A 13,244-nucleotide genomic window follows, 5' to 3' on the forward strand; every position below is an offset into this window, starting at 1 on the left:
CATTTGTTTTGATATCTTAGAATTAATAATTAGAATATTACTAGGGGCCTGCGAGCCCTCGAACTCCTTACGTTGATAAAGCGTAAATTTAAGTTTAAAGAAAGTGTTTTAAAAATATAATTTTAAATAGTAATTAGATTAAAAGCTTATAGGCGAAGTCGGTTTACCTCCTTTTAAATTAATAATAATAATAATAATGAATCATATGATCAATATTACATAATCTAGATTAGTAATATATTATAAATATAAGCTTATTAGGACTTAATTCATTCATAATAGAATATTAATATTATTATAAAAGGCTTATATAATTAGAAAAGCAACAAATAATATATATATATAATATTTATAATAATATTATAAAAGCTTTAAAAATACCATATAAACTTCAATTATTTATATAAGCTTTATATTTGAAATTATTATTATAAAAAATAAATTATTGAAAAGCTTTTACCTTGATTTATATAGTTATTTGTTTTATTATTTTTCATTTAATTTAATAAAAATAGTTTTATTAGAAAAGATAGTTTTTGTTTTTATTGTTATGTTATGTTATAATGTTAAAGAAGTTAAATTAATCAGATTGTTTGAATTAGGTTTTATTAAATAAGAGTTTCTTATTTTATATATATATATATAGTTTCGGCCCTTATAGGCGATAAGATTATTAAGAAGATAAACCTTCAATCAATCTTCTCTTTTAATTATATAAGAAGGTAATTCGATTGAATAAAATACTTTTTAAAATAATATTTTAATTTTTCATCAACTTGACCGTAAAAATAGAATCAAAATTTAATATATTCTAGAGTACTTCTACTTAATCGGTCGGATTTTACTCGGATTTTTATAATATCATTCTCTAATCTTTTTTATAATAACTAGGGGCCTGCGAGCCCTCGAACTCCTTGCTTTTCGACAAAGTATTATTTAATAATTTTTATTATTATAAATTTTTAAATATAAATTTGAATAATAGTTGTATTGAGAGCTTAAAGGCGAAGTCGGTTTATCTCCTTTGAAGTTCTTTAACCCTTTTAATAATAATAATAGTATCTATTATATTTCTCAGCCAATATTTCAGCTAGTCAAAAGAAAAAGTGTAATTAATTCATTCTACGCTTTCTCGAGTTTCTATAGAGTATTAAATTCGAATCAATAGAATTTAGCAATCTTACCCGCGCTCACTATACCTTACCTCACTATACCTACCTATCTACCTATCTACCTATCTACTCATATATATAACCTTCTCATCTTCACAGAATCAATCAGAAAGAACTAACCTCACAATCAAGCCCACAAAACCTAATCTTGCCAGGAACAATTAAACACACCCATCTCACCTTATCACTACCTACCCATTTTATAAATGTAAACCACTCTACCAGAGTAGATAGATATCTACCTAGTATATTTATCCAGGAACACAACGCCCACGAAACCTTGCATCAGCCCTACCATGCATACCCCATGCATACCCCACTCCACAGAATAACCTTGCACTAGACTAGCATCCATCTTCTTGAACTCAATTCCAACGGTTGGCCAACAAATCTCCAAGAATAGCTCTAGCCAAATACCAAATTCCTCTCTCCATTCTCCGACTTCCAGATCGTCTACTTGACAAGTTAGATAACCAGATTCGTTACATCACAACATACTGCATCTTTGAGAATTTTATCCCGACAATCGAGGCTATTGAACGCTGACTAACTTTACCTTAAAAAAGAGAGATGCCAGTAGGTTTCTACACTCACAATTTCATCTCGATATCTACCTCTTCACTATTTTATTCAATCCCAAACAACAAAGAGAGATGTCAACTTACTTCATCGCCCGTCATAGTTGCAACCGTCAATATGATTGCAATAACCCCAAGAATACATAGCAACGTCCCATATCAAATACATTCATAGATCACTTCAAAACAATAACACACAATTGAAGAAGTGCAAATAGATATTGACTAATAATATCTATCGCATCCTCAAAGCATAACATTTCTTTGTCTGTAGGCACTTCCTTTTCTTCCCCTCCTTATCACTCAGCTAAACCGAGTATATTCACACACCGTCACCATAATTCCCTTTTGCCTATCATATTCTCTTTCATCTTCCACTTCGCACAAGTTCTTTCGTCCTAAGATTCATATTCGATAGACTCATAACGCCATCCATCATCTAATCATCCATCCATCTCCATCTTGCCAGTCATAAGATAAAAGGAAGCTAAAATCACAAAAAGAAAACATAAAAATCTCATGAGTGATTTATCCCGCCCAATGTACCAACTCCATTTACTCTAACCCAGGTCAATACCAGCCCAACCCATTTCCATTCCCAAATTCCATTGTTTGTAACCAAACCCAATTTAACCGATTGTAGTTCATCAAAAGCAATAAAAGCCTATCCCAGTGTCGCTAAGTTGCAGGATCCCGAAAATCGTGCGCCAGATATAACTCCTGTTGTTTAACTTGTCGCAATCAATATTCGATTTGTTCGGCTACTGTTTAATCCTGTCGTTTCATAACACCCGATACGCCATTGTCAACTGAAGAATTTGAAAGCTTCACGAGCTCGTAATCAAAAGAAGGAAGAAAGAAGTAAATTGAAGGTAGTATTATCACAAGAAGTCGTTCGAATAGTAATATTAGAGTTGTGCCTCCAACTCACTATCTATAGGTTCGACTTCGGTTATGGGATCCATGGGATCATCAGATGCATAATCATCTTCGGAATTATCCCATGCTATTGACAATTAGTAAACTCTTTAAAAAAGAAGGCTAAGATATCTTACGAGAAGCATCGTCTTCTTCTTCGACCATAAAACCCCTCAAGCTATTCCAAAGATCTAAAATTTGTTAGTTATTTGTATACCCGGTAAATATGGTGTCAACTCACAATCCATGTTTTGTTTGTAACGGTCGGCTTCTGGTCCAGGTTGAAAGTAAGGAAAGCAAAGATTAGTAACATTCTCGATGTTAACCAGAACTGTTGTGACTGCTTGCACACGCTGTCGTATATAGACTTCATGAAGATATTCTAAGCATGCGTTACCCAATGCTTGAGTCTCTTGGATCCTGAATGTCGTCAGGTCTGTTTCGTCTGCGGGGTCCAATTCAGTACCCAAATTGAAAATCCATTCTCCAAGGAAGTCTTCAGTATCAGATCTGACATTGCTTTCGTAATGAGTAAGAAGTGCAGGGACCCAATGACGAGTCGAATGAAGGCAGATTCTTGTGATTTCTTCTTGAGAAATATCGTTCATGTTGCTTTGCAAATTGAGGAGGTCTTTGAAGAATTGGAGATATTCCGATCCATCGTTGTTCTCGATGTGGTTAGCATTTCTGGCAACATGAAAAGCCATTTCCTGAATCGCTTTTGGATTTTCTGAATGCTCGCAGTATAATATTGCGGCTCTCAAAAATGGGCCCCATCCTGATTGACTGTTTCTTCTAATACCATGAGTAATTGCACAATACATATATCGGTCAAGATCAAAAGTTTCTGAAACCGGAAAGTGTAGCAGTGTGGCGATAATTAATTTCGTCGCGTGCTGGTTCTGATTAATCATGAGAAGCTTCTCGGTGAGGATGTGGGCATTTGTCCTCGTCCAGTGGTAATTGATTCGATTTCTTTCATCCCATGAGAATGGTAATGCATGATCACCGAAAGATAGCTTGAATCGAGAATCGGCTTGATCAAACTCAGGAGCCATTGGGTCACAAGTTGAGATAAGTCGGGATAGAAGGTCAATGACGCTATCATACGAGACTGGTCTTTGTATCAAGTTTCTCTTCGCAATCGCTTGAAGCATTCGTGTTAATTGAGAATTATTATCTGTAGTATCCGCACAGATAATATCGATAGCCTTCATGAGAAATCCAGAGTCCAGGAGAACTGCTGCCTCATGGTTCCCGAGGTTAGCAATGCTAGCGAGCAAACCGAAGTATTCAGGCCAAGCTCTAATGTTGTTATGAAAATTTTCATATAGTCGAATCAAGGCAGCAACCACCGCATGGAGTAGATTTGGATCCTCGGCACGAATGTCTCCATTATTACCTAGACCATATGCATATTTAATCACATTCTTAACCGTTACCATTGCTCCGAGGACTGCAGTACTTACTTCTGAACGTACCACGGCTTCAGGGCATCTCAGAAGTAAGAAACGGAAAGAATCTGTGCATTTACAAAGGTAATCGAGAAAGTCCCGGCTGCACTCTCCGCAATATTGGCATTGGGCTCGTAAGATGTTTGCATATGTTCCGATAGCTGGGACATCTTTCATACGTCCGACAACTTGGTCCAAATGATACATTGCAACCCACATGGCTTTGTTTTCAACTTCGTGCAGATCCGAGCATTTCCCATTATTCAGAGTCTCATTCAGATGCCTAGTATTTTCAAACAGATCTTGAATGAAAATAACATGTGCAGGGTCGTAGAGACAGTATTTACGCAGCCAATGCTCGTTTTCCAGAGTGATCTGGTTCGCTTGTTGGGGCTTGATAGGTACCTTCAATGGATGTCGAATCACAGGCTTGTTCTCCATGGCGGTGTGGCCTGCCTGTAAAGCTTCGAGAGCTGCATTCGATGGGTTCTTATTCTTCTCCTTGACAAATTGTTCGTTTGCAGCGATCAATGTAGAACGACGTTGGTAAAACAGCATGTAGGCACTATAGTTCTTTTCGAACGGAACGTCGTCAACAGTCCCATAGTCAAGACCACCAAAGCAGGACCCCTCCATAAAAATTGGATCCCAAGACGTGACTGAGTCATCATTGAACTCCATCCAATTGACTTTGCCATCAACTTGTGGTCGCTCTCGGATGTAAGAGTAGTAATGACCAGATTCTGCTGTTCCAGAGTGGACAAGAACGCCAACAAGCTCAAAAATGTCCTCTTCAACCTCGCCCGATTCGTTCATGAGATACTCAACCTTATAAGGTCGCATATCGATTGATGGCGGGAATGTGAAGTAGTCGTTTATCTTGTTACGTGCAAGTGTGCGAAGATTGAAATCGAATCTTTTCAAATGGAAGATCAAGTTATCCGACACGTCAGTAAGACACGCTCGTTTCACTGCGTCAACATGACGATCACAAGTCCCGCATTTGTACTTGTTGTCCCCTTCCATGGCCTCGCCTTCGACATAAGCCTGCAAACTTTCTTCGAGAGATTTTTTACCTTTGATATCGCATTGAATCGCGGAGAAGTCTTCTAATCTCTCTGAGATATGAGGACATTCTTTGGATTTGATTTGCTGCACCAATTTACCACCATAGAATGATCGAACTTTACGTTTGTCATCATCATTCAAAGGCTCACGTTCGAAACGATCGATGATGAGGTTGTAGAATTCGTCAACATCCATTTGGACATGGACGTCAATCTCAAGTTCATCGAAAGTTGTGATGGATGCAGCAAAATTGGCTGGCTCGACAGATCGTACGACACTGTTTTGCATATAGGCAAACAATTGTTGCGTTTCAAAAAGTAGCCTTTGTGAACCCGGGACAGGGATATGTAAATTGAGAATGAACTCCCTGAATGATATGTTCATAAAGAGTTGCGTGACCAGAGAGTTGAGGTAGCACGTATTAGAGAGATTTTTGAGGCCAACATAACCGGTTGGAGATCTTACAGACTTCGATCTTTCAAATATAGGCGGCATCTCAAGAAGGTAGGGGTTGCTGTTTCGGTCGCTATCATAAGGTGCAACCTCTGCACACATTTGCAATATTTCTCTGTACCGAGTGATATCATCTTTGACTAGAGCAAATATGGTCTCGCACAGTGTACTCCGCGTTTTGGAATTTATTAGTGGGATTTTGTGGGGAATCAGTCCATCACTTCCAATATCGTTGTCGGTTGAAATACTGGGAAATAAATGTTTCTTGAAAAGTTGAGCCCCTAGAGCTTCGCAGGATGGCTTTTGTTCGGATTGCTTCATGGTGATCACAGCATGATGTAAAAGGTCGACTAAGCCCCGTGTAACCATATCGGCGGCTTCGGGTACCGCGACGTCTTCGTAGTTGTCGTGAGCTAAAAGTAGATTACCCCACTCCTGCGCAACTGCATTAAGATCTAAATCGATTGGTGTTTCTAACAATCGTTTGAATATCGTCAGTGCAAGTGAAAAAGTCTCCTCACACTGTTCAGGTCTCTGAACAGCCTTGGGAATCAATCTGGCTGTTATCGGCCACAATGTATAGGAAACTTCCGAGGGGGAAACATGAGCCGGATTGGAGTTGAAGGTGCATTTGCTCGCAATGTGTTTTGAGATGGCTTTCCTAACAAATGGGCGGAAGTCTTCTAGGAGAAGATCTTGAAGTAGGGTGCTGCTGCCATTGAGATGGCCGACAAAGGTGCCCCACAAAGCAGAATTTTGAGAGGCTACCTCAAGTAAAGCCTCAATACAAGTCCATATTAGATGAACCGAGGTTTCTGTAGTGGTTACTATTTTGGAAGTATATAACAAGTCCAGGAGACGGTCCAAAAGCTTGTTGTCAATGCGATCCGTCGATGATTGAGGTAGAGCAGGGTCTGTGAAAAATTAGTTGACAAGTTCTATATGGGATGGATTACCAATACCTTTAAGGAGTGATGTGAAACTGCTGATAAAATGCATGGTTAGATTTTCTCTAATTGCTTGCGGCGCACCACTGTCAAGGAATTTTGGATCTGATATCGCAGCTACTAGTAAATGCATTGCTCGATAAAAGACAGCATTATCGACAGATCCCTTCGTGAGTTAGTTGGATACCTTTTGAATGTGGATGAATTGCATACCTTCGAAGACTGAGTAGAAATATATTGCTTCAATCCATACAGGCTATACAGAGCTTTGTATGGTTGTCCTAGTGGAAATATCTCGGTATATGGAACGATAGGATTGCTAAGATCCTGCAGAATTCTGTCATAGACGGGAAACTGAATGAGGAATGAGTATATCTGAAAGTAAGGTCAGTAACTACAACAGCTCGTGAAATCTGTATTAACACGTACCTTCTCTGCCAAGTTTTCTTGCATGCCAAGATAACTCCAGATTTGATCAAACTTCTTTGTAATCTCCAATTCCAAAGGACCTTTGTTGCTCGGCAATAGAGGATCTGTCTCATCACGACGTTTGACAAGAACAAGTCCATTTAAATTGAGTTCTTGCACGGACTTACATAATTCGGCGTCCTCATGTTTGAGCTCCTTTCCACCGTAAAACACTCTGCAAGAAGTGAAATCAGTTTCCTTTTGCAGCTTTGCAACTAATGTGGCAGCATCTTCATCCGCGCCTATAGTGAGTTCCTTAATAGACGAGGTGGTCTCATCAAATGCTTGGTAGAAGATTGTGAGCGAAGTGCCATGTCCGGTATCTGATGGAATCTTGATAGCAGAGCGCAACTTTGGAGTTGCAAAGTGTGCAGTGCCTGAATAAGCCGTGAGAAATGTCCGCAAAGCTGCAAGTGATCGAGTGAAAAGTAATTCCTGTTCTTTAACTTGAGATTCCGGGATTACTATGACCATATCTTCGTCATCTCCACTGGCTTCACCTGTACTAGAAGTCTGCAATTGGCGTGCAGCATTTGCAAGTTTATCCAAGCATCGAGTCAGAAATGCTAAATGTAGCTCCCGTGCTTTGATCAGAGGTAGACTTCGGACGAAGGGACCGACATAAACACTGACAAGCTCTTGGATGGCCATTTCATAGACTGTTCCTTGAGTTGCGCTCTCGATTATGCGCCACAACTGCTCTATGGCAAAAGAATCGAATGATAGATCTAGCTTGATACCCTCATTTTCTTGAGACTCCTTTTCTTTTTCGTCAAGCCAGAAATAGACTCCGCTCTTCACGAATAGCAAAGTACCATCCGAGAAGTACGTGGGTTCTAGTTTTGGCAGATAGCTCTGGAAACAAATAGTGAGGTATCTATTGGAAAACTTTGCTTTTTGGAAAGCATTGTTCAGGATTTGCCAGCCCGCTAGGCGATCGGCGGCGTCATTTGACTGAGATCCTACTAAGAGGTTCCAAAGTCGTGTGCCCAACTCAGCGTTGATAGTGTCGGGATCCATCAGGATGATTTGTAGTATGATCTCGCGACGAGCAATATTGGCAGGGCTGTCATAAGCAAGAGAGCGATGGCCAGCTATATTGGATTCAAGTTCAGCAACCATCAATCTTGTAAGGCCATGCTGAGTGGTCAATGCTTGAAGATCTGGCATCAAACTTTGATGAAGTAATGCACTGATGACGCATATACTGCCAGGAGCGGTGGCCGATTGTTCGGAGATATCTCTGATACAACTCAAGTAGATGCCATTACGTGCCTCTGGACCGGGTCCGTGAACTAGCAACTCACGCAGGTTGCTTGCCGCAAAGTTCTGAATTTCAGGATAACCGTTTGGGCAATCATCGCTAGTGATCGAAGACTCACGAATCAGACGGACACAAATTTCATAGGGAGAAATGTCGAGGTCCCTAGGGCCCAATTTGTGTGCAAGTTCTCTGAATAGGCTTTCACAAAAATCTCTCATTGCAACAGTGAACGCCTGTATTGGGAGGGCAGCAACTTTCTGACAGATATAGAGGCATTGTGAAAATTCGTAGAGATGGAAAATTTTCTTTACCATTTTTAAAATGGCTTCCACAACCCTTGGATCCTGGCTCGTCGTAACAGTTTGCCAGATAGTATCGGTATGCTCAGCTCGGTAGGTTTTTGTTACTACTAAAAAGCCAACAATATTGTGACTTTCATTAATGATCTCGGGGTGAGACCCAATACCGACAATGTAGTCGATTAGCTTATGTTGCAATAGGAACTTTGCAAAGTAGGATAGAACTGCGATATTGCTGGAGGTCGCTTCTTTTCCTTCTCTTGGTCGATGAGAACCAAAGAGACTCACGAGGTCCACACAGAGAGTTGTTACACCGATCACCCGAAGTTGCATCTGACTGGATGTGATGAGCTTTTGAAGGACGGAAACCTTCCAGTCGACAGCAACGACCTTGGAGAGGTGTGTGTCCGCAATTTCGGGACTAATCATTTTCTGACTTTCAAACCGAGCACTCGCTATGTGAGGGATGGCGAATGCTGTGGTCCACAATATATACGAGAGACAACTTAGATGTGTAGTTGCAGCGTCAGGAGTCAGAAAGGTAACATTTTTCTCGATGATAGAATCCAATCCCGACGACATGATATTAAAAAATTCGTATCCAATGGCCAACTTTCGCATAGCGTCGTCATGGACATCAGGTGGGACCTGGCTCTTAGCCGTAGCTCCAGCAACAGTATTCATTCTCTCCAATAATCTTGTCGGATCTGTCAAATTCTCAAATAGTCTTGGATAATTTGGGATAAGTCGCAAGTGGCCTTCGACGTATCTGGTCAGGAGAATCATGGATCCGCCACCCTCCTCGAAGTAAGCTTGAAATTCGGCAGTATCTTCGTCCCACTTCCAATTGTAACATGTTTCCACACTTCTTCCGATGTGACTTAACTCTGTCTCGAACTTCTGTAATTGAACATAAGTGCGAAGAAATTGTGGTGATACAAGCTCCGACGTTGGATCTGCATCATATGTTAAGGTTCTGACGTCCATTGCGAGGAATCTCCCTGTGAGTTTGGCGTATCGGTACAGGAACTGAGTTAGAGATTTAGATTGTGCATTTACTCTGTACATGAAAGGACCAAAGCGAACACTATCAAGAATTAGCTTGGAGCGACCTCTGTATTTGCAAGTACTACTGACCTTCGAAAATGCAATGCAAGTATCAAGTCCGAGAATGCAAACCAAAAGTCTCTGTATCTAGTGAATGCGCCATGCAGGCGACTATCTGAATTTGCGGAGCGCAAGAAATCATCTATCCAATTTCGAAGTCGAATAAATATATCCTCAGTGTCAATGGGCTCTACACTCAATGTTAGATACATTCTACATCTTTCGGTTGCGCAGAATTCCTCACCATATTGCAAAATGTTTGTAGCCCTTCTAAGTGCCATGAGTAGATTCTCTCCGCGACGTTGGTAAGGGAAGTGATTTAGAGGATCGGGAAATACTTCCTCCTCGTTGATGATAGCAAGGGTTGGACTTCTCTCAGGATCATCAGAACTGATAGGAACGAGTTCAACCTCTGGGCTTCCTCCTGCCGCAGAAGGAGAAGAAGAGGGGGTTTCAATGACTGAAGCTGGCACAGTTGATAGAACATCACTCTCGGATTCAATACTTATTCTGGTACCTTCGTCGTCCATTGTATTTTGTATATTTGATTGACTCATAGGAGAAGGCGAGTTGGGGGAAGGCGATTCTAAACGATGTTGAGGAGTTCGCAGATTAATTGTAACTTGACTGGATGTTGGGCCAGCTTGAGAGAGCGCCGTGGTAGGACGCGTTGGAGTGCTTGGTGGGAGAGGGTGATGGTTGGCATCTAAGTTATCATCATGTGAAGACATCGAATCGGGTAGAGTATCTAAAGCTTTGGTGGTATCAACCGACCTATTTCTCGAGCCACTTCTGGAAGTCTTTTGTCGCTTTCTTGCAGAATGTTGTTCGCTATCATCAAATGGAAGTGGGTGTGTCGAACAAGGCTCCGATGAGACCGCACGTTCTGGCGACGACTCTACTGAATCTTGGTCCATTTGGTAAGGTTGAGAAATTGGATGAATGGGGTAGAAGCTGTCCAGGACAGCAGAAGCTGTAGCGGCAAGAAAGCTTTCGTTAAAATTCACACAGCGAACCTGTAAGAAAATCGCATGTGTGATTATATTTTATTGAATTGACATTCCCCGCACGAGGTTGGGGCTGGTGAATTTTGGGATGAGATTGAAGAATTGACCTTTTGGGTACCGCCGTATGACGGAATGAGAGGGGTAGATTCGTAGGACCAGAATTAAGAGGTTGAAGTAGATTGATTATGCGATTAAGATGTAGTATCGAAAGCTACCATTTATTAAAGTTTTCCCGATAGAAATCTGTTAGGGGAAGGGTGGTAAGCAGAGGGAAAAAAGATTGTTATGTGCGTGTAGTGAGTGTATGTGTAGTGGGAGGAGAAGTAAATAAGAGAGAGAGAGAGGTAGGTAGTTACGTAGTTGCAACCCACGAAATCGGATTGGAAAAGTACCTGGAACTCAGGTCAGGTAAGGTAAAAAGTAAGGTAACTCGATGTATTGTCTGGTATTGAAGTGAAGTGAAGTGAAGTGATTAATAAGTATCAAAGGAGACCTGTCTTCTTTTCCTTTTATTCATAAGCGAAATCAATGTCTTTTTTGCAATATAGAGAAAAGAGAAAGAAGCTGGAATTGAAATATTAGAAGAAGTTTTTGGTGTGAATTAATTTTGGGAATGATTATGATAGAAGGATTTTTGATGATGATGATTTACCTAGCACCTAGTCATAACTCTACTCTTATCAACAGTTCACCACTAGGTAGGAATTAATAATAAGTGTCATGGAGCTTCGTCGCCCCACCATTAACTCTTGCTGTGTGTGTTAAAGCGGCAGGGAGTACTGCTGACAACCGTAGCAATTCTCAAGAAAATGATGTTGAATGAGACTGCCTAGACATAAAATCGTAAAAGTGGCAAGGCTTTGAGAGTTTAAGGTGACAAAGTTCACGCGCCAAACAGAAGGAATCAACGCCTGAGGCATACATGCATTACCAGAGAAGCAGAATTCTGTGCAGCTACTAAGCCCAATTGTGGTTAGTGGAAGTTAGTACGTTGGTTCAATCTGGTCTACCGATGCATCAAATACTCCATAGGGTTTTGAACATCTGCATCACACAAATATCAATCGCCAAAACGATACAAACATACATAGATCACATGATTCAATGAGTGGAAATCAATAGAGAATATCAATCTTCACAATTCTTCTAGTATATTTATCCCCCAGGACAGCGAAGAAGAGAAAGAAAAAAAATGGAGTATAGAAAAACTAAAACCATCTATGAATTGGATACTCCATTTACATTAGCTATTTGGTTAGTAACCATTCAGTACCTGCTATACGATACGCACATGATTGTAATGGAACAATACTAATCTGAAAATTCAGGCCACAAGTATCTTCTAAAGATCAAGAAACCATTGTGGAACTTCTATGCAGGTGTGTACATTCTCTAATGCACAAGAACCTGAAATTATCTTTCAGTCACTGATTATGTTACAAGGAGATTCTCCTTGACGTCACTCTTCTCCTTGAAATTGTCCAGTCAGGACGTGAATGCAGGTAGTTCTGCAGTATTTATCCAAGGATCATTCGAAAGCAATGCCAAGCTAATAGTGATTGCAATGCTAATCATTTCTGTAGTTTACTGTCCCCCATTGGAGCATATCGTTCCAATCACATTACTCCATCTAAAGGAAAGCGGAGCAAGAAGCGTAAGAGAAGAGACCTGAAGTCAGAAAATGAGGGGTCCTCAGAGATTCCTTCGTCGCCTGAAATATCATCCTATATCATCACAGGCCTTAATAGTATCCATCGGATGCTAGAAGAATCATCCAAAAGAGGCTTCGAGACCAAAGAAACTCTCCCCACAGAACCAGAAACTCGACCCCAATCTAAAGAGCTCAACTCCAGTCCTCAAAGTCCACCCCAAACTCATTTCTCAGCCATATTCGTCGCCCGCTCCAATCAGCACCCAATATTGAACTCCCATCTTCCCCAACTCCTTAATACAGCCTCAAAAGCATACCCTACCAAACCACCAACAAGATTAGTACAACTGCCTAAAGGATCCGAAACTCGAATAGCAGCAGCACTCGGTATACCAAGAGTTTCATTCCTTGGAATCCTAGACGATGCACCAAATTCTAAGGCTTTGATTGATTCGATCCGAAATTGTGTGGGTGAAATTGAAATACCTTGGTTGAATGAGGCGAAGAAAGCGGAGTTTTTGGAGACGAAAATTAATTCTATTCAAACTACGATTGGTGCGGCGAAGGCTAAATGAAGACAGTTCATTATCGGTGCAATACCCCGAATGTCAAGATCAACCATGGAGTATGTTCATTGAATATCTCAGCACACTTGAACAATGTATATTGAATGCTTGACACAATTCGAATAATTACTGTCATCCCGGTTATGCTACCTAGCAAATACAAAGTGCAAAAGAACGCTACTTGGGTACTGAATATAAAGACAGGGACAATGAATCCTAGAAATCGAGCAGAAAGTATCAGGAGATACTTTTTGTGATATAGATATCATTCTTTGAGTTTGGAGACGTAGCA

The 13,244-nt window shown here is 40.5% G+C and overlaps 2 protein-coding genes across 2 annotated transcripts; one reads left to right on the forward strand and one right to left on the reverse strand.

Annotated features, from left to right (window-relative positions):
* Nucleotides 1–2,658: 2,658 nt before the first annotated feature.
* On the reverse strand, nucleotides 2,659–10,645 carry EAF01_011597 (uncharacterized protein; the record flags this gene model as incomplete). Its single annotated transcript, XM_038919855.1, has 8 exons — nucleotides 2,659–2,756; nucleotides 2,806–2,859; nucleotides 2,910–6,557; nucleotides 6,606–6,756; nucleotides 6,804–6,965; nucleotides 7,020–9,708; nucleotides 9,759–9,918; nucleotides 9,973–10,645. 8 exons carry the CDS (start codon nucleotides 10,643–10,645, stop codon nucleotides 2,659–2,661), a joined length of 7,635 nt encoding a protein of 2,544 aa, XP_038764559.1.
* Nucleotides 10,646–11,927: 1,282 nt separating this feature from the next.
* EAF01_011598 (uncharacterized protein) lies at nucleotides 11,928–12,961 on the forward strand (the record flags this gene model as incomplete). Its single annotated transcript, XM_038919856.1, has 3 exons — nucleotides 11,928–11,989; nucleotides 12,064–12,114; nucleotides 12,319–12,961. 3 exons carry the CDS (start codon nucleotides 11,928–11,930, stop codon nucleotides 12,959–12,961), a joined length of 756 nt encoding a protein of 251 aa, XP_038764560.1.
* Nucleotides 12,962–13,244: the final 283 nt, after the last annotated feature.

This window comes from Botrytis porri (assembly GCF_014898465.1).
Source record: "Botrytis porri strain MUCL 3234 chromosome Unknown BPOR_023, whole genome shotgun sequence".
NCBI lineage: Eukaryota > Fungi > Ascomycota > Leotiomycetes > Helotiales > Sclerotiniaceae > Botrytis > Botrytis porri.